Source organism: Sabethes cyaneus, chromosome 2 (assembly GCF_943734655.1).
Source record: "Sabethes cyaneus chromosome 2, idSabCyanKW18_F2, whole genome shotgun sequence".
Lineage (NCBI taxonomy): Eukaryota > Metazoa > Arthropoda > Insecta > Diptera > Culicidae > Sabethes > Sabethes cyaneus.
In genome coordinates this window covers 200392094-200414146 of record NC_071354.1, presented here as the reverse complement: position 1 = coordinate 200414146, position 22053 = coordinate 200392094, and the positions used below count along the sequence as shown (strand labels likewise).

The 22053-nt window shown below is 42.9% G+C and overlaps 1 protein-coding gene across 1 annotated transcript; it reads left to right on the top strand.

Annotated features, from left to right (window-relative positions):
* The first annotated feature begins 601 nt into the window (after positions 1-601).
* On the top strand, positions 602-3574 carry LOC128736542 (glucose transporter type 1-like). The gene is made up of 2 exons (XM_053831026.1): positions 602-736; positions 815-3574. Exons 1-2 carry the CDS (start codon positions 602-604, stop codon positions 3572-3574), a joined length of 2895 nt encoding a protein of 964 aa, XP_053687001.1.
* The last annotated feature ends 18479 nt before the right edge of the window (positions 3575-22053 follow it).

Sequence of the window (22053 nt, the reverse complement as noted above, 5' to 3'; positions counted from 1 at the left end):
CTCACTACTTTATATACGTTTTTGTTCAAATATTCATTTATTTATTTTTATCATGTAATATCTTTTCAATCGAAACTCAATTTTTTCTAATACAGCAAACGGTAATTTTGTGGTGTAAAAAATGTTTAATTCACACAAAGTGTTGATAAGAGGTACCGTAACACACGAATAAAACAAAAGGTAAACAATTTTCCCAGACTAGAGACGTCAAACCACTGACACGCACACTTACTTGGATACACATAAACTCCAACAACATCCAACACACCACAACACAACACAACCCACCATATCTCGTTTCATGCCAACTTAGGAAATGTTTTCAACTAAATAACCGTAGCTTTTAGAGAATATTTATATATTGATTATTGCATTTAATAGGGTGCATGCAAGCTCTACTTGCCACGAAGAGCGAAATTTATTTTCAAATTATTGAAACCTGTAGCCGAAACTTGTTGCATGTTCTCTCCCTACTTTGTTTCAATCTTGGTACTTTTTGTTATATCGAAGCATTTACCGCCGTTGCCAATTCGAACGATCCGATTTGTTGGTAGTTGCTTTTTACAACATAAATATTTATACTTTTTTCTCTATTTCCAAAATGCCTTCTCAAATGGTGGACACTGAAAACGGATCTGCGCGCCCACAAACAGCTGCATCCGAACGTTGTTCCGAAAACGCAAGAAATACTCAAATGCGAACTGCTACCTGTGCGCCCCATCACCATCATCAGCAAGTACCTGTCTGCCAGAACACAGGGCCTTGACTGAAGAGCACCGCCTCGACTCCTCCTAACTCGTTCGCCAACTCGCAGTACGTCAGCATCGAGCATGCCGAAGACGACGACGATGACGGTACCGGCGGCGACAGTCAGCACCAGTCGTCGAAACCATCATCGCAAACTCATCATCATCATCATCATTCCTGCAGCAGCCGCAGCACGACGCCGGGCATGAGCCGCAGGTTTGCGGACGGCCTGGGCCGTAGCCGAACTAGTTTGCGCAGTGAAGCCGCTAGCAGCTTGGGTGGTGGTCACAGCCATCATCACCATCACCATCATCACCGTCGTCAGGCTAGCAGCACCAGCAGCAACAGCTTCCATGCTAGGCAAACGAGAACCGATGATGACGAAACGGCGGAGGAGGAAGTCGCTGGCACCACAGCAACTTGCACCGAAGACGAACGCCATCCGGAGAGTGCTTCGACGATGTACGTCGAGAACTGCCACTGCTCGCGGGGTAACCTCACGACCACGGATGACGATGAAGAGATTCAGCAGTACTTCGTCGTGAACCGCAGCGTATCCCGTCGACCGTCGACCGTGAGCTGTACTTCGCGAGTAAGTCATCGTAGCAACCGAAGCACTCCGCGTAGCGGCGGAAGTCGTAGTAAGCGGGGAACTCCGCTCAGTGGTGTCAGCTGCTGTTCCCACCATTCGCATCACTCGCAGCAAACCTATCGGAGTCGAGGAGGTCACGATTCACCTTCCTTTCTACATGACAGCGGATCGAACGCAACCATCTCCAACTTCAACATAAACCCGGCTCGATTTCAGTGCAGTTACTACACAGCCGACGAAAGCGAGAACTCCTACTGCTCGATTAGCGGCGAAAATATACGACAAATCCAGACCCAGACACAGATACAATCTGCCTTGGAAATGAAACAAATCGAAGACAACAAACGGCGGCAGTTCTTGGAGAAAAAGCGGGAACATTTACCCCGCTTGCAACCGCTACCGCTGCCACCGGCCGATGGCAGTGATTACAACGATAGCCAGCAGGAGAATAGCATCAACGGTTCGATACTGTCGATTATCGAGAGCACATCAAGCGATCAACCAGGAGGATCGACGACGACCAGCACTACGACGTCCACCACGCAGCGTCAGCTGCAGCAAGTCGGAGAACGAGGTGCCAAGAAAGGCACCGCGGGCAGTCAGATGATCCTCACACCGTCCAAAATCACTATCGAAAACATCGGTCAACTGTCGGAGATTGCAGCCAAAGATTACGATTTCGACGATATCGACGTGAACATTCCGGAGCTTTTTCATTCCCCGTCGAAGATCAAGTGGAACTTTCTTGCCGGACTAGACGAAAGCAAATCCAACAAATCTAGGATCAGCTCGATATCGAGCCTGGTGGACGCCGGTAGCAGTGGTCGTGGGCGCAGCGGAACGGAATCCGGCGGAGCGGATGTTAGTGAAACGGCCAGCGAACGTAGACGGTACGACAGTAGCGACAACGACTACAGCCCGAATCGAATCCAGCAGCAGCCGCTTCCGCCGATACCGGTTTCAACGCCACCGCCGCAAAGTTCGTCCAACTGCAAGATCGAAGAACTGCTCAAGAAATCCTCGCCATCGGCTTCGGCCGAGTTCAAAACCGTTTCGATTTGGCGTGCGGAAAATGGAGACGAAGCAAATGCGATTATATTTCACCATGAGAGCGAAATAGTGGAGAACTGCTGTACGAACCATTTTTTAGACCACAGTAACTACGATATCTGCACCGTCGATAACTGCGACTATCTGATCAAGAGCACCGATACGCCGAAAAGTGATAGGAAGGGGAGTTTCAGCAAAAGCGAAGAACGTTTGAACAACTCCGTTGCTCTGACGACCTCAACCGGAACCAAGCTGGAATTGAAGCAAAGAAACGTGTTTACGTCGACGCTATCCACAGCCAACAACGCTACTGCAGCGGCAAACGTGTACAGCATCATTTCGCCGGATCTGCGACGTTTCGAAAAGCAAACGAACCTCACCAGGAATTCGGTAAACCTTAGCCAAAACCTTTCGTCTGCTTCGTCGACCTCGTCTTCGTCAATTTTTCTGGGCAACTACAATCAAATCTACCGCAACATGAATCAAAATACCAGCGACGACAAACTGCTGAATACGTCCTCATCCAAATCTCGGCTGCATCCAACCTCCAGATCCACGACTAGCATCAACAACGTCAACACCGTCACCAACAACACCGCCACCAGTACTCTGGATCCTAACAGCGACAACCGCCAACGGTTGGGCAGTTCGGTTTCCCTGAATCAACAGCCACCCTTCAGTATCACCTCTTCGACGGCCACCGCGGCAGCAGCGTCTCAGTTCTACAACAAATCCTACCACCTTAACCTGACCGCACAGAACCGTTTGTACTTCCACGCGTACTCCAACCTTGTTCGCGAACAGGAACAGTGTCAGCACCACTCGCCATCGCCAGCCCAATCGGAACAGTCTAACGGTGGACAGCAGCAACCTTGTGCCCAGTGTCAGGAACTGTACGGTTGTCCCCTGTACTACAGTAGCAATGCGACCAACGAAGACAGTGCCGGTGGTGGCACGTTCAACGATATCACCAACACCAGCAGCAGCGCTAGTTTGACCGGCTCCGGCACCGGCAGACGCGGCCTGGGCAGTCGCTCCGGGACGGCTCGCTGGCGACGCAACGTAAGCCACTCGCTCCGAATCAACGGTTTGGTACGGGTCGTGCGCACCCGAGCCCGCAAATGCGCCGACTACATCCGCCAGAAGGAGCACCAGAGCAACAGTCGCTTTCATCGGCGTAAATGAGTGCTCCGCTCGCTCAAGTCGTCATAGCACTCCGGTAGTAGATCCCACTAGAGAGGTAAGAGCAAAGCCTACTTGAATGAACTATTCTGATCACTATAGAGGATAACGTTTACCACATATAATAATAGATCAACTAGCCGATAAGATTGCACTAGGAAATTAAATTTAGGCTAAATAAATAACCCAATTGTAAGTAATCGGATAATCTCGGGGCAACGTTCGGCTAGTGGGGCGTTTCCAAATATTTTGGAAACCTAAACACTAAAAGGAAAACTTAACTCAACATAACCAAATTGAAACCGCGTCGCGTTGCAAAAAATATTACTAAACCCTAGTCAATACCGTGAATAAGATAAAGAAAATAAATTGATCGAGATTAAGTTTTTTGTACACTTTTTGATATTTTATTTTACAAAAACCAAATATAAACTAAGTAGCTTTGTCTTTGCACAAATTAATTAAAAAATTAGGCGCAGCCAGGGGCATGGCAGGCCGAATTTGATTCGGCTCTCCTGCGCTACGCAAAAACAGAAGATTGCTCTAATCGAATGAAGCGTTTAATGTAAAAAGTGATAATGCAGTTTAAAAAAACAGTAGTAATTGTAGATATCTTCAAACAAGAACAAAACTAAACTAGGATTAATGTTTTTTAACGAAACCCACAAGAAGAGAAAAATCCTGTACAGAAAACCCAAAAAAAATGAAATGAGACAACTCGGAATACTTTTAAAAAATACCGATTACACACTAATTGAACCCAAAACATGAATCTCTATCCAATTGTTGAATAGTTCTTTTTTAATGTTACCTCCTCCCAGAGAGAGGGAGAGCGAGAAAAGAAAGAGTCCTTTCAAAGGGCCGCGAAGCGAAGTGGTCGGCGAAAAAAAAACTATAAGTATTATTAAATAAACACAGCAAACCAGGACGCTAGAACCTAACCTAACTAGATATATGATTAAGAAGATTGAACGCAGCGAAGGAATTTATGTAGCATAAAAAAACAAAAAAAGAATAGAAACGAAACCTACACACGACAGGTAACAAAAAAAAAAAAAAATAAAGCACTTACAGAGCTGTCAAAGTGACAGCTACAGAAAAACAGTAGGTCTACGAAAACGAAATCACGAATTCAAATTACCAAATCAGTTTCGATTTTACTCACACACAGTTGATACACACAGTTGGGCTTACTTAAAGATGAGCCACCGTGCGTCATTTAAAGCACACTAAACCAGTTATATTTCATTGTTTGCCATTGTTTCGGTTGTGATATTAAATTTAAGGTTAAGTGGAGAGGAAGCAACAATTGTTTAAACAACACTGCGGTAGAGCAAAGTGATGGAATTGCTTTTTTTCTCGGATCTACGTGGTTCAATACTGTAGATATTGCTGCAATAAACAAAAATACATACACAATTGACCGATTGCACGCCCCCTACAGTGCCTGGATTTAGGTTGGGATTGGTACTATTTTATTTTTGTTTGTCTGAGTTTTATCTTTGAGGATATCGAGACGCACAATTAACTTATTAGCGTTGGTAATTTTCTGTCACATCAAGATCATTTCCAGACGAATCGTAACTAATATTAAGGTCATACTGAAAAATCCCCTTTCATTCCGGACAAATCCGTAATACTTTTGACAGTTTTCTGAAGCGTCCGTGAACCATGAAGAATCATAGCGAGAATCAGAGCGCTAAACAGCGCTAGTTTGTAAACAATGGGGCATTAGCTAGTAACGTAGCCCGTCGAAGACCCTATTCGAAGTTACTACTGGTCATTTTCTTTATCGGTCATATCGTTATCACAAGTCGCGAGGTTATCTACTTACTTAGGTGGCTTGCCGTCCTAAAACAAAGCATGTTGAACAAAGCTTCTCCATGTAACTCGGTTGAGGGTTACCGCTCTCCAATTCCTCAGACACCGAGTACTCTCCGCCAGATCTCGCTCCACCTGATCTAACCATCTTGCTCGCTGCGCTCCTGGTCGTCTTGTTTCTACCGGATTTGAGGCGAACGTCGTTTTTGCAGGGTAGTTGTCCGGCATTCTTGAAATATGCCCTGCCCATCGTATCCGTCCAGCTTTAGCCACCTTTTGGATACTGGGTTCGCCATAGAGCTGTGCGAGTTCATGGTTCATCCTCCGCTTCCATACCCTGTTCTCCTGTACGCCGCCGAAGATCGTTCTTAGCACTCGTCGTTCGAAGACTCCGAGCACTCGCAGGTCCTCTTCGAGCATTGTCCATGTATCATGCCCGTAGAGAACAACCGGTCTAATAAGCGTCTTGTACAGGGTGCATTTTGTACGGGGACTTAGTCTGCTCGACCTCAATTACTCCATGAACTCTCATTGAAATTACTCATTTCAAGCAAAATTTTACATTTGAGCTCCAACGAGCTTCCCAAAAATTGCCTCTCTATCAAACCAAGTGGCTGTCAGATTTCTGCCAGATATATTTTTTCGTATGTGCTTGATTTTCGTATAAAAAAATTGGCAACCCTGATGGTTTTCAACACACGACAGATGATACGACTTATACGACAGACTTCGCAGCCAGCTGTTAGAGTACAGGACAATTGCAGGGCGAGTTGCTTCGATCCTATTGACTCTAACAGCCTCTTCCAGTCGAGATCAACGATCAACACATGAAGTGGTTTTATTAAAATTGGAAGTCACTATAAATGGATAGCGATAACAATCAGTGTTGCGAAGCCCACTCGTGTGGTCTAATTTTCTCGCGTACTCATTCTAACGAACATGCCGACATAAACATCCCTTTCACGCTCTCGCTCTTATTTATTCATGCACTGCGACGAGTTTTTGCGAGTGTGTATTTAGCTTACAGTACAGCTACGGTTGTCGCGCCCGTTCGTCATAACAGCCCGATCTGCTGAGCTGATACCGACTACTCGCGAAGGCTCGCACTCCCGCCCGTGAGTAAAACCGAGGGTGAAGATGAAGAAAAAAAGAAAAAGTAATGCAAAATCTGTATACCAGTGCGCTCTACTAGCCCGCACGGGCAACTGATTGTTCACGAGTTATCGGACTCGCGAGAGGGCTATGCAGAAAGACGGATATGAGGCTGTGCGTTCACGAGTGTGTAAGTAACTGAATGTCTGCACACAGTAACAGCGGCCATTTGTCTTACGCTTGCGTGAGTGGCGTAAACGTTGAATGCTATGCTTCTCGTACTCGCTCGCGTCTGAGTAGGCATCGTTGGCTTCTCGCTCGATTTGCAACATTGATAAAAATAGCAAGTTTAAAGAGGAACTTTAGCAATGTTCTTAACCCTCTAACGGGCAACATCGTAAAAACGATGCAATCAAGCTAATGACTATTTTATCATGAGAGTACACTCAAAAGAACCTTAAGTTCTGATTTTCATGCAAAAATAATTATCTGGAGGAGCGCTAGGTTACAAAAAGTCCAATTTCTCTTTTTCGTTTTTCATGTCTAACGCTCTACCCAGATATTTTTTCAATTCAAATACATTACAAAATTGAAATAAAGCATGAAATTTACTCATAAAAAAATTTTAAGGTCAATCATTTCGTTCTAGATATCCTTTTTCTCCAAAAGTAAAAAAGGGAATAATTTCGAAATTTTTAGGAATTTTTGTTTTTGAAAGATGATAACTTTTGAATGCATAGTCAGAATGTTGTGATATTAATATCAAAATGTCAAGAAATCTATTCTGAACACATTTTGCACATTGTCAATTTAAAACAAAGTTCGTATGCAACTCTAGAGCACCAAAAGCGAAGGCCGTCTACAGACGGCCTTACCCGTTAGAGGGTTAAGAAACTTCTTTAGTATAAACCTCTCTAGTTTTTCAGCCGTTTTATTGCAATTCTTTGGAATTACAAGTTTTTTGTTCGGTTTTAAGGAGCAAATGCTGTAAACCTCTTCAAGTACACCTTAAAACTGAATTTGTTACTCGGGATTATTTTCTGTAAGCATGCTTGATTTGCTCTTTTTTCTTTATTTTTGTTCTTTTGACTACAGCGTCCCAGTCAAACAAAATTCGTAACAGTGATGCATAGGCCAATTGTAGAGTTGACTATTATCTACAATATTGTTGAAGAAAGTATAGTTTTATCTTTTATATTTATGGCGCTATGGGGCTGATACCCCGCTGGTAGCCAAAAGAGCACTATCTTTGCTACCAATGGCATTGCAGCTTTATAACGCTATAAATACAAAAGATTACACTATACTTTCTTCAATAATATTGTAGATAATAAGTAGCTCTACACTCGTCCTATAAATCACTTTTTCGAATTCTGTTTGGCTGAGGCGCTGTAGTCAAAAGAGTAAAAAAGAAGTAAAAAGAGCAAATCAACCCTGCCTGTAGGAATACTACGCTAGATCTCCTTGCTCGTATTATTTTTTGCGGTCTCCTGCGATAACAAGTACCAAAAGTCATTTTCATGAACCAACAATTAATCGTCATGGACAATTGTCGTCCGTGGGAGGCGAAAATTCAAATTATTCAAGCCTCTACTTTTCATGTATTTGGTCTTCGACGTATTTAATTTTAGCTCAATCCTGTAAGCCTCCGCTTGCAGTCTACGGTAGGCTGCCTCCGCCTTTGCAAAATTTCTGCTCAAAATAATGTTAAAGACATTTGCAAATCCTTAAGTTAACTACTTTTGTTGAAAATGGAGACTTTCGTTTTTTTGAGTTAAAAATGACTTTGTCTCGACTCGAGAGTGCCCCCGAAACGACCTCGAAACGCATCACCCGATCCAAAGGTACTTTAATCTGTCGTGCCTTTTTATCCGGTAATTCGTATTCGTGTATTATTTTCCATAGCTAGTCTCGATCGACTATATCGCATACTGCTTTGTAGGCGATGATTTTTTTGTTAGATTGTAGTCATTTTAACAGCTTGGGTCATTCGTGACTTCTGCGGGGTTGGAAATTAAACCCGGGCTCTCGGCGTGAGAGGCGTGAATGCTAACCACTACGCCGGGACTGACCCCTGGCGATGATTTATGTGTACGTTGTATTCCCGACATTTCTGCAAAATCTGCGAAAATTTGGTCGCAGTAGCGCGAACTTCCATAGAACCTTTTTGTGTCCTTATCCACGGCTTTGTTTGACGTCAGGAATCCGATTTTTGGTTTAACCACTTAGTGCTATGATCGTCCAGTTAGCTTCGAGGTACGATACTGGTCCAACAAGCCAGTCGTCGTATGTTCGAATTTCGGCTGGGCGGTGCTGCTATATAGAGTCAGTAGGATTGTTGCACTAGCCCCATAAGTGTTCTGTACTCTAACCAGGACCGGCGCTAGCCAATTTGTCGCTCCACGCACATTCTCAAAATGGCGTGGCAAACATTTTACTACCTACACACTCGAAAACGCAAAGTCGCGTAGCGTCTTTCTGCATAACCACTCACGAGGTAAACAACTCGTGAGCAGCCAGCTGCCCGTGAGGGCTAGCGGCACACTGGGATACAGATTATGCATTACTTTTTGTTTCCGTCTTCATCTTACACCCTCGATTCTTCACGCGGGTGGGAGTGCGAGTCCTCGCGAATGATCATTATCAGTTACTCAGGCTGCAATGACGTGCGAGAGCGACACACACTCGCAAAAGTCGTTGCAGTGCATAAATAAACAAGAGCGGCAGTCCGAAAGGAATGCCTATGCCGGCGTGTTCATTAGAACAAGTACGTGTGTGTGAGAAAATTAGCCCTACACAAGTGAGGGCTTCGCAACACTGCTCAAAGTCAATCGCCATTTCTTTTGAAACCCATTATTAGAATGATAAACCTTCAAAAACGAAAAAAATTCGGTTCATATATCCTGTTACTTCAGAATCTTTGTCCTCATACCTTGCTACCAAAGTCATCAAAGATGAATCTGCTGATTGCGGATTCTGAAGTGATTCGAAAATCTCTTCCGAAAATTTTCTAAATAATTTAATATCATCAATGCCACTTTCCCACCATGTTTATCTGAGTGTTTTGATTTGTTGCGAATATATTTTCATCAGGAGGATGTGAAGCGCAAACGGAAAGTGAAGAATGGCGTTGGTGTATGCACTGCAGGCACTACTTGGAATGATTCTCAAAGTACACTTGTCAAAAGTTGGGAGAGTACGATGAGTCGGTCTCGGTCACGTCGCAAGAATACCGGATGACCGTGCAGTGAATCTGTTCTCTTCTAGACCTCCATCGGCCTTAAGGGCTCCATACACGTACGCATATGTTGGGTTGGAAACGAATATGAATGAATTCACCAACATTTTCGGCCAAGATGTTCACCCCATATATGGGGGCCTTAGGAACAGAGAGACCCAACTTACTAGATGGCTCGACCAGGTTGAAGCCGATTTGCTTGTGTCGAGATGCTCAACGAATTGGCGGCAAACAACCCAGGACCCAATACAGCGGAGAGTAACTCTAGATACACTACTTGCCATCCCGGCTTTATGCTGCTAAAGGAGAAGGAAGAAAGCTTTACATTAACCCCTTGTTTATTTAATGCTACAGTTTTTTATAAAGTAGGCGAAATGGCGCCCCTCGAAGTGGCGCTCCAAGCAGCTGCTTGTTTTGCTTAAGGGAAGCGCCGGCCCTTACTCTAACAGCCGGCTGTGAAGTCTGTCGATAAAGAAGGTCAAGTCTTAGAAGACGTTTAAGCCCAAGGCTTTGCCAAGGCCATTTCCAGATTAATTTCCTTTCAGCCTTCTTTGTTACGCGGTCGACTTAGCGACCTTTACTGCAAGAAAACCGACTATCTTTGACGGACCAGGACTAATTTAAAGCAACTTCTCGGCCGCTCTCATCTCTAGCTAGTTGCTTTACTGCTTTGACGACCTATGCGTCTGGAGAGAATAAATGAGCTTCGCTACAACTAGAATACAAGCTTGTATGTATTTTAGCGTGGTTAAATTTCATTTATCGCGACGGTAATACTGCTTCTGTAGCATGCCAGGCCGCTCAGTTACCACCAACTTGTGGAGTTCACGCCGACTTGCTCGTATCTGGTCGGTGGAACACTTCGTGTACGATTGGATTCACACACCTCGGAACCTTACATTGATGTAAAATGTATCCGATGTACCACAGTGTAGCAACAGGGGCCCGCAACTATTTATGCTCTATATCAACGATATTGTACTTATGCTTGACTCGGGCCACAAGTTATCATATGCGAACGATTTTAAAATGTTTTGTAACGTCTATTCACCTCATGATAGCACGCAGCCGCGTGAAACTTCTAGAAAACTTCGTTGATTGGTACAGATGCAATCGATTTACGATTAGCATTTCCCTATTACATTCGATAATAGAATCGCTTAAAAAAAGTTCCAAGTATGGAGTTTCCATTCGTCTTCCTTATTTCGTCGCCTTGCACGATGCCAAACATTTCCGATTCGTGTTTGCTAGGATATTCATGGCAAATTTGTTTAGGCAGGCTACCTTACCGGAGCTGAGCTACCGAATCTCGAGCCGTCTTAGCTTTGAATGCCGACGCAGCGCGCTTCTTAATTCAACCGCTTGCTCGGGAACAAACGCTGTTGAGAGCCGCTCCTAACCTGGAGTGTAAGCGCACACTAGGAGCGGGAAACGGATAGTCGTCAAAACTACTTCCTTTTGTCCGCATTTGACCTTAGTTTACGCTGGGGTTTGTTTCCCAATCTCCACCAAGATTGCTCGTACCCCGCTGGTATGACGAAGAGAGAGACAGGAATTGCTGGATGAGCTGAGAACCACTGTAGGGTCTATTCATACTCATACAGGTACGCGAGGCACCAACGGTAGGCATTATGCAACCATTCATCATCCCGTGCGCTAGAAGTGGCTAGAAAAGTGCAACTCTTGTGCATCCAGTGAACCAGATCGTGTTAACACCCGAATGGTGAAGTTGGGAGTATCCTAGAGAGAGAGTTCGAGACGTATCAGAAGTCTATACCGTTGTGAACTTGAGATTGACAAAGCAATGCAATAGTTTGATTCCAATTGCTTTGACATGAAGCATGGCTGTGCAGATATTTTGTAAATCTGCTGTTCCAGATTTGCTGATCGTTTGCCCAATGATTCCCATTCTCAGGAGAGATGACTGCAACGCAAATAGGGCCACAGATACCATTGTAATCGGTAGCGTCAACACGGAGGAATCCAATGACCGTGAAGCTCTCACGAGGAATAATTAGACTGGGTTTCAGAGGCTTTTTAGGATATCTCGGCTACCGAACAAAGACGCGATCGTGCCAACCACCCCTTTGAGACTGGTTAAGGTCACTAAGCAAGTATAGAGAGCTAAAGTGGAGTTACGGAAAGTGAATAGATCGGACACTCGTCGATATCGGCAATGTGTTTCATTTCGAGTCGACGAAACTTTAATCCCTTCGAAAATCGAGGATCAGCGATAGAACAGCGATAAGAAACGAGAAATTGGGTAAAAGTTTCGATCCGTAAAACAGAAAATCGATGGACATGGTGACCTGAATTCTCTACGAAAAAAGTGTAAAGCCTAACAAGAGATGTTAAGATGTTAAGAGGGCAGATACATCGACTACCCCTGCCTGGCAGTCTCGATTGTCGATGTGGAACAATTTTTTTCGGCGTTCATTTCTCACTTATAAGAAAGTAGTCTGGACGACATGGTGGACATCCAAAAGAGCTAACCAGTGAACATGTTCACTGATGAAAAAAGATGCGAACACCAAAAGGTCGATTCACTCTGACCCCCACACCCCCATATGGGTGGATGTTGGGAGAGGATGGTACGATTAGTAAAAACAGGGATAGGACCATTACCTTCGTCACGAAAGCTACACTATGAGTTTTGCATGACGATATAGTCAGAAGCAACATACATGAAAGACTCAAGTCCATTGACTCATGTATGTCAGGACGACGAAGAGCAGCAATTCATATAGAATCCGAACAACTTTTAATGCTGAGTGCGAATAGTGTTCGATCATTGATCAAAACTCCCGCGGACGAAAAGACAGCCATAGTAGGAAATTGGAGAACGTAAATGTCTTTTTGGCTTTTTTCCAGACGGGCAACAAATATGTGTGCTGTTTAATCTGAACTAATTTGAGCAGACCGATATTTCTTAACGTCAAAATTGTAAACAAGAACTCAAGCTCTTACCAGTTATGGCAAAGACACGTCTCTGTGTCTTCAGTATTTAGAACCAACGAAGAAAAGTTCTCTTGTATCTTTCTTTTCTTCAGTCTAAATATAATAGATTCTAGGTACGGCAGTAAGGTAGAAAAATAAAAACAAAACATAAACAGAAAATGATTTTTCCCGTTCAGTTTTACTATTTATTTACTGTTCTGAAGGTTGCGCATTTCACCTAAGGACTTGCACACTTCATCAGTATATGTGATGAATTTTAGAGGAGTAGGAATCAAGCTACGTATACAGGCCGGACTCGATTATCCGGGGATTCGATTAACCGGGGATTCGATTATCCGGGTTTTTAGACTCGATTATCCGGGTGAAAAAAAATATTTTTTTTCAATGATTTATTTTAAGCCTTAATGTTATAGTTTTCATGCTACATGATGATTCCAACTTGACAAGTATTGATACACCTCCCTAAAGCTACAAAATTCCTTTCTTATATTCCTTTTATCGGCGAACAAAACAAAAATAAATCCTGCGATGAAGGAATCAATTTTTTTACTTAAAAATCATCATCATCATCACCATTACCATCATCATCATCGTAATCATCAATAAAAAAAATTGCAAAAGAGGAATTTTATGACTTTAGGGGAGATTGATCAATAATAAAAAAAACGTTTATAATACCTATATATTGGAAAACATAACAGACAAAAAATAATATGGTACCAAAAAAATTATCAATGGAAAAAATCGTAAGAAAGGAATTTTCTGACTTTTGGGAAGATAGGTCAATAATAAATAAAACATTTCTGATACCTAAAAGTTAAAAAACTTGACATGCCTACAAATTTTTTGTACCAAAAATGATGATTCGATTATCCGGGTGATTCGATTATCCGAGCTGAAAATAAAAATTGTCACCCGGATAATCGAGTCTACAGCCCGGACTAGAAACTATCTAAAAGATCTGTTACGATTTACGACTGAACTGGAGAACAACTGAAGTCGTTCGCAAATCTCAACTTTCCCGGCTTCATTTAATTTAATTGTGCGACTCGGTCGGTTCTCAGCTATTTATAGTCAACAACGCGTTGACAAATTTGTTCGCTCTGAATTCTTCTCCAGGTAATCTATAGGAACGGTAAAAAAATGAAACGGAAACAATATAGCGAGAAAGCATAAGATTAAACCCTTAAAATATAATAATTGTAATTTTGATGCACTGCCAAATGGTTTTTTTAAACAATAAAAAATATAGAAGTTTACATAGTTAAAAAGAATAAAATGGATTCAATAGACTATACATTGAATTTAATTCATGCAGCTTGCACTCATGCCAGCAAATCAATGTAACACGAACGATGCAAGGTCGTTGAATTATTGTAAAGAAAAACGACATCATAACACCACTGGCAAAATTTAACTGGCAATCATAACGATTGAAAAACGTAAAAAAATATCAAAGATAATACTAGATATCCTTGTTTCTGTCTACACGCCCACCCCCATTACACTTGAACTAAGTCCAGAAACCGCAACCGTACAGTAATTAGTATTCTTTCAATACACAACCGAACAGCATCCCGGTGAATGTCTACTATACAACAAAACACAATAATAGGATCGAGAACGAGATGACGTCATCATATCTGTTCACCACTGCCAGGAAACCTGCTCACTAGATGATCGCCAGTAGATCGATGTATGTTATTAGACAATGCAAATGAATTGTCCGGTCACAAACCAAAGGAAACCGTTTCAACAATAAATGAAGAATGAGACGTCATCTCCGAATTAAAAGCAAACCAAAATCTACATTTCGTCAGCGCCAGCAAAACCGATCGCGAAAAAAGGAAATCTCAACAAACGATTCTCAACAATATTCCCATTCGGTTTCTGGACGAATTGGCGCACTCTCTAGTAAATAAAATCGAAACATTGAAAACAAGTAAATATATTGAAATTTTTTAGTTATCTTATTATCACAAACTGAGACTTCTTTGCCGGCGGCGGGGTCGCGAGAAGCTCAAACGAGTTCGAACAATACGAGTGTCAGTAATCAGTAAACAAAAAAATATAGAGAACAAACAACCAGAATGAGCATAGTAAGGGATAATTAAAAAAAAATATTCAAAACCCCAAAACAAAGAGGTTATGTACAATTTGCAAACGAACTTTATGAACCACACTTTAATCATTAGTTTAAACCGGAAAACGCCATGAAAATTACGAAAAATAAAAACACACACTTTCACTCTGATACTTACGCAAAACAAATAAAGGAAGATTGCAACAAACTAAACAATTATCAGCTAAAAGATAACACAAGAAGATGAAAAAAAAACGAATCACAAATGTTCACTCACACCGGCTAGTCGAATTGAGTAACCGTTTTCCGTTAATTCGTTGACACATTGACATTAGGGCCATGCCGAGACGAACCAACCGAGGGGCGAGTGCTAATGCGCTCCAGGCTCGAGCCATAAAAAGAAAACAATGGAAATAACTAAACAATATGCACACGAAAAAGAGCTCACAACTGATGAAGCGCAGCAGATTGTAAAAAAAACAAACAACATGAAACAAACGCATGAGCAACCATAATCGACACTCTCAAACGGAGCGAGCGAACAAGCTAGTTAGCGAGCGCAGTGTTGCGAGTGTTGAGCATTATTCTAAATGTAAATAAATTCACAATGATATGTACGAGTACGAGTGAAGCGATAGCAAAAATCGAAACACAACAACTTACCAAAATTGAAGAAGCAAGCGAATCTCGTATCCACAGCGAAACGCAAAAAAGCAAACCAAAACCAAACAGAAGAAGAAAAAAAATCGTAAAACCAAAAATGGAAGACACAAAAAAAACAACCAACAAGATATTTATTACCTAATTTATTAATTACAAAATAATAAATCAATAAAACGATGGAAAATTAGCGGGCTTTGGCTTCGTGGAAACTCTTCTGGCAGTTGGTGGTATATCACGGCCGGTTCAACTTAAAATAAAAGCACTCTTTAAATAAAATTGACAAAAGTTATCCACTTTCGTAAATAGGGAAAGATAATATCTGAGTCCACCCTTTCTGCAATCACTTGCATTTATCTTCTCACAAGCCTGGTTGTTTGTATCATCACCAGATGGTAATTCAAAACATTCCGATGTAAGTATGTTTCACAGAATTGGAGTCCCAAGGTCGAGCCTTGGGGCACACTAAGTTTAACCGTTATCTTTAACTAAGTACTCTAACAGATTTAGAACAGTTTTTGACGTAGGACTACGTCTTTCAGGAAGGTAGCTGGTATAGGGGGTAATTCCAAAAAATCTTTCTCGAAAAGTGGTCAGGTTATGAACGCTAATAGCTTAGTTTCCCGATCAATTTTCGATATTCTTACACCAATCGATTGGAAAATCTTCCAAGAATTGGCCCAAATGCAGAAAAGTATAGATTCTTGATGTTGAACTTTTGCAAATTTTAAAACAATGAACCTATGTTTTACCAGAATTCTAGCTTCGTGATTGGTTGTTGGAAATGATGTCATCAAAATGGAAATGTGTTTTCACGCTTCGGCTTATAATACAGTCAATTTTCAATAGATTTCCAAGATATTTACCCCAATTGTTCGGAAAATCTATTTGGAAAATATTGAAAATATAGAAAACTATTGATTTTCAATGCGCATAATTTTAAAATTAAATTATTTTCATATTTTTGCCTTCCCTCGTCAGTGGTTCCCTCGAACGGATGACAGAAATATATACGATATCAGCTATGGGTTAAGCTTCCTTGCGATTGTATTTAATTTACGCCCTATAGAATCCGATCGGGTATGAAATGGAGAGAGTTACCTGGAAGGAGCGTCAAACATAGCTCTGGCTCTCTCAAGCTCCCACCTGGTGCCTCCGCGCAGATCTAAGTCAAATGATGACGGTCGATGGCCTTACCCGGAAATGCTTCATGTACTTACTGAAGCAGCTAAGCTGGGAGGTGCGAACTAGAGCGCCTGTTCTCCAGGTGAGGGGCGGCTCACACAGCGTCGGTCTCGTAACGGGTGGCTGAATATGAAATGCTGTATCCCGCAAGCTATACCTAAGATGGCAGACCCATCAGCGGGATGTAGGTATCGCGACCCCGGTGAGGTAGTATACCGAAAACTCAATTACCACGAACAAAGAACAAAGAAATTCAGGACGGAACAATCGGTATAGGACACGGCAAGGGACACGGAAAGGGTTAAGGGATAACGATTAGAAACTTGATACCTGGAATGTCCGAAATCTCCATGAACCGGCACGGGCTGGCTTGCTTGCTCGAGAGCTGCATCAACTCGGAGTGGAGAGCGCTGCTATTCAGGAAGTTCGGTGGCCAAATTCCGGAGAAAGGGAGTTCCGTGCAGTAGACCCTATTGCAGGCACTTCTTTCAAGTACCACATCTACTACAGTGGCGGTAAGAAAGCAGAACATGGAGTCGATTTCGTAGTATTGGGAAAACAAAAGCAAATAGTTATCCGGTGGAGGCCCGTAGATGACCGTATATGCGTGTTGAGGATTAAGGGCAAATTCTTCAACTATAGCCTAATCAACTTATATGCACCGACTAATGATAAATCCGATGATGCTAAGGACGAGTTATACGACAGGCTTGAGAGGACCTATGGAGAGTGCTCAAAACACGACGTGAAAATCATCATCGGAGATGCAAATGCGCAGATCGGGAGGGAGGAATTCTTCCGTCCAGTTATTGGAAGACATAGCCTGCATCTGTCGACCAATGATAACGGTCTGGGGCTCATAAATTTTGCCGCGGCTAGAGGAATGGCCATCTGTAGCACCTACTTTCCACGTTTGAATATTCGGAAACACACCTGGAGGCATCCAAATGGATACTCTAGCTCTCAGTAGACCAAATATCGACTTTGACCACTATCTCGTAGTGAGTAAGATTCGCGCAAAGCTGTCGAACACGGCGAAAGCTCGCACTGAGAGGACGCTGCGTTTCAACATCCAGCGGTTAACGGCAGACGGCGTAGCAGTGGAGTACGCCAGGAAGCTTGACCAACAAATCGCAGCACAGCAGGTAGAAGGAGAAGATATAAATGGGCTGCGGAGGAACATCCATGGTGCCATCGAAACAGCTGCGAGAGAGGTGGTAGGCACGACGCGTGCAAGACAGCGTAACAGCTGGTTTGATGCCGAATGCCAGAGAGTGACAGATGAAAAGAACCAGGCCAGGAGTCGCATGCTCACTGCGGCAACGCGTCAAAACAGAGAGAGACATACAGAGAAACTAGAGCTGCGGAAAAAGAATCCATCGTCTAAAGAAACGCAAGTACGAGGAGCACGTGCTCGCCGGCGCAGAGGAGCGATACGCCAGCAACGACACACGGAGTTTCTATAAAACGGTGAGAAGCAGGAATTTTGCCATGCCTGTGATGTGCAATGATAGTGCTGGCAACCTGCTTACACTATCAGACACTATTGAATGGAGAGGTAAATGCGAAGATCAGCAGACAGGATAGAAATTGTAAGCGATGGTCAAGCTGTGGAGCCACCAACACAGGAGGAGGTTAAGAAGGCAATCAGTGAGCTGGAAAACGGTAAGGCTGCTGGGAAGGACGGTATCCCGGCTGAACTTATAAAAGCGGGGAGCGAGCGGCTCTACGAAGCATTCCACCGGATCATTGTCAGGAGCTGTGAGGAAGAACAAATGCCGGAGGAGTGGTTGGATGGCCTCATTTGCCCAATTTTCAAAAAGGGACATCGAATGGGGTGTAAAAACTATCGAGGAATTACATTGCTCAATTCTGCCTACAAGATGCTTTCACGTATCCTGTTCTGCAGACTGAGACCGTTAGCGGAGTCCTTCGACGGCGAGTACCAAGCTGGTGAGGGTCGCTCCACGACGGATCAGATGTTTACCCTGCGTCAGTTGCTAGACAAGTTCCGGGAGTACAACTTGCAGACACACCATCTGTTTGTGGACTTTAAAGCGGCGTACGATTCAGTTAAACGAAATGAGCTGTGGCAGATAATGCTAGAACATGGTTTTCCGACGAAACTAGTTACGCTGATTCGTGCGACGTTGGACGGATCCAAATCATGCGTTAAAATAGCGGGTGAGACCTCAGCTGCTTTCGTGACGTTGGATGGACTGAAGCAAAGGGATGCACTCTCTAACCTGCTATTCAACATTGCCTTGGACGGTGCATTACGAAGGGCAAACGTGGAAAGGAATGGAACTATCATCATGAAATCTCACATGCTTCTTGGTTTTGCGGATGACGCCGATATTATCGGAATCAACCGTAGAGCAGTGGAAAGGCCTTCAGGCCCTTTAAAAAAAGGGAAGCTGCGAGATTGAGACTTACTATTAATACCGCCAAAACGAAGTACATGGTTGCTGGTAGGAAACGTGGGAGCTCAAGTGGCGTTGGTGCCGAGGTGGAGTAAGATGGGGAACGATATGAAGTAGTGGAGGAATTTATATACCTTGGTACACTCGTGACATGTGACGCCGCGAATCGGGCTTTCTACGGATTACGTAGCCAGTTGAAGTCCCGTAGTTTGCACTCGCATAAAACTGGCGCTCTACGGAACACTAATCCTCCCGGTGGCCCATTACGGACACGAATCATTGACGCTAAAGGAAGCTTATCGGCGAGTGCATGGGGTTTTTGAGCGTAAAATTCTGCGATCTATACTTGGTGGCAAAATGGAAAATGGAGTGTGGCGCAGACGCATGAATCACGAGCTGTACTAAGTATACAAATATGCTGATGTAGTGAAGGTAGTGTAATGTGGCAGGCTGCGGTGGGCTGGACACGTGGCCAGAATGCCCGATGAAAGAGTAGCCAAAACTATTTTCAGCAGAGAACCAGGAAGAGGCCGTATATAGGCTCCGAGGCAGACCCCGCACCCGGTGGGTGTGTGCTATTGAAGACGAGTACGTTCAGCTGGTGTTCGTGGGGATTGGAGGAAAGGTTCGTGGGGAAAATTGTTGAACTTCAGCTGTTGCTGCTTCCCAGGGTAAGGCAATAAAGACACCCAAATTCACTAAGCGAGACGCCAACAAACCGAAGAATTCATCGACTCATCCGCCAGTGAACGATATGGTTTTGGCTGATATGCCTTTTACTGCGCGTCGTCATTCGGTCAGGGACTTTCGTGGCGACAGCTCGGCAAGCAGCTAGCTTGTGCATCCGACAGGCAGCTTTCGAGTCACATCCGTGGGCCGTGGCATAATTTTAAAGGTTGTATTTGAAATATTGTTTGCCTTACGGTGCACATCGTCGTAAGTTGGTCGTTTTCATCGGCTGCTGAGGAAAGGAAAGTATGCTGAGCGTATTGGAGCTAGAGCGCTCGTCTCGCTGCCGTGATGGAATATCTGGCTGCTGAAGTTCTGGAATTGGAAGGAAATATGTTGCTCGCGACAATAAAACGACCAGAATTATGCCATGTCACTTGCAGTTGGCCACCTGGCCTGGACTGCTATTTCATCGTGACTCATGACCATACATGAACGGCTTCGTCGATCGCATAGGTGCTGAGACTTTCTGGCTGGTTCGTTGCAACAAGCCGTGCCTGGTTAGCGGTTATCGGTACTTCAATTTACCGAAAAGAGAATTACGTTAGGTGCGTTAGTGCAAGTTTATTGCAAGCTAGAGTTATGATAATCAAACAATCGGTCCTTTTAAGGATTACACAACGATTGAAGAGTTTATTATATTTGCTTGCCCAGTTAATACCATAATAACACAGGCAACGAGGGAAAAGGTAAACCTTTCGCCGTTGCGGACGACCAACCAAATGCGGGAATAAGTTTACTGGTCACGGGCGATATTTTCTGCCACTTCCAAAACGTCTGCAACTTGTAAATGCTTTATTATCAGTGTTCTTCTTTTGTAAACTGCAGAAAAGTTTTGCGCAAATTTTTCAGCTTTTTGAAAACTCGCGCGTACCGCCTACCGATTACCAGAGGAAAAGCACTATTCAACGTGGAAACAGATCATGAAAATTAATTTAGTGTTTGGTTTAGTGTGACTTCGATTCGTTTTAATAAAATAGATTCAATCGATTCATGGATATAACTCCAAAATCGGTTGAGGATTGAACGTATACAATGTTACTACTTTGATAAATGTTGCGTTTGTAGATTGTATACATGAATAATTGTATTATTACATACATGGATACATCCTGCTATCGCTACAAAGAGATTTACGTAGTCCTACGTCACCTATGCGGTCGTGTCTTGTACACAGCCGCTCAAATTTTTAGTCTTGACCTTGAAATGAGGTCAAGCATATACACACTTTTTGAAACGGTGGTTCTACAATTGCTGAAGGGACGGTAGCGGAAAGTAATGAAGAATTTTTGAATGGTGGGAAAAGAGTGTAAAGTGAGGGGGGAAGGAGTTATTAGTAGCTACGCTTAACAAGTTGTTGTGACCCCTACCTTTTGTCTGATGCTGGAAGATGCATGGGTCGAACCAAGAAATAATCTGAGATTATAACCGGATTCGAACCCATAATGGCACATGCCCTGGCGATACCAATAACCACCGCCCCCTCACCATTCCACTTTTTCTCATCCATTCAAAAATTCTTCATTACTTTCCCCTACCGTCCCTTCATCAATTGTAGAACCACCGTTTCAAAAAATATCAAGTAACGGAGTTTAAAATTTGTGCATTGCTGTATAAAACTTACATTCTACAAGCTGTATAAGGCTTACATCTTACAAGCTACATACTAATTCATTGAATACAAATGGAATCCAATTGTTTTGTATTGCAAGCAATATCTATGCAAAAATTGACACCAAAATATTTCACGTCCATTCGCGGTCGCAGCTTACTTCGATCCGTTGTCATACAGGACTTCAGTTTTGAATTGATTCTAAAAGCATACTGATACCGATTTTACAGCACAGTCGATTTTCATGACATCAAATTGGTCTAAATTTTCATTTTACAGCATTATTCGAAATAGAACCAAGAAATAAAGCTCAGAGTTTGATGTTATCTCTTCGTCTTCGTCTCTTCTTGTATAGTGTTACTCTTCTATATCCTTCAATTACCATGCCATCCGTCATCTAAAAATAGAAGGATTATTTGTTTGTGCGAAATCCTTTACTTACCTTGTATATCTAAAAATGTGTTTTTTTTTAATTCCTTCAAATATTAAAATATTTGTAGATTTTAGTTTCGAATTTGGCATTAAAACCTGGCATAAATTGTATGGACTCAATTTGCCAAAGGAGAGTTCTTGTAGATGGGAACGGATATCAATAATGTACAAGATATTGGTAAGCTTTCTGGCAAGTGAATCGAACTGGCAAGCTGGCTGAAACTGTTTTTTTGCAGTTCCTTAGGGATT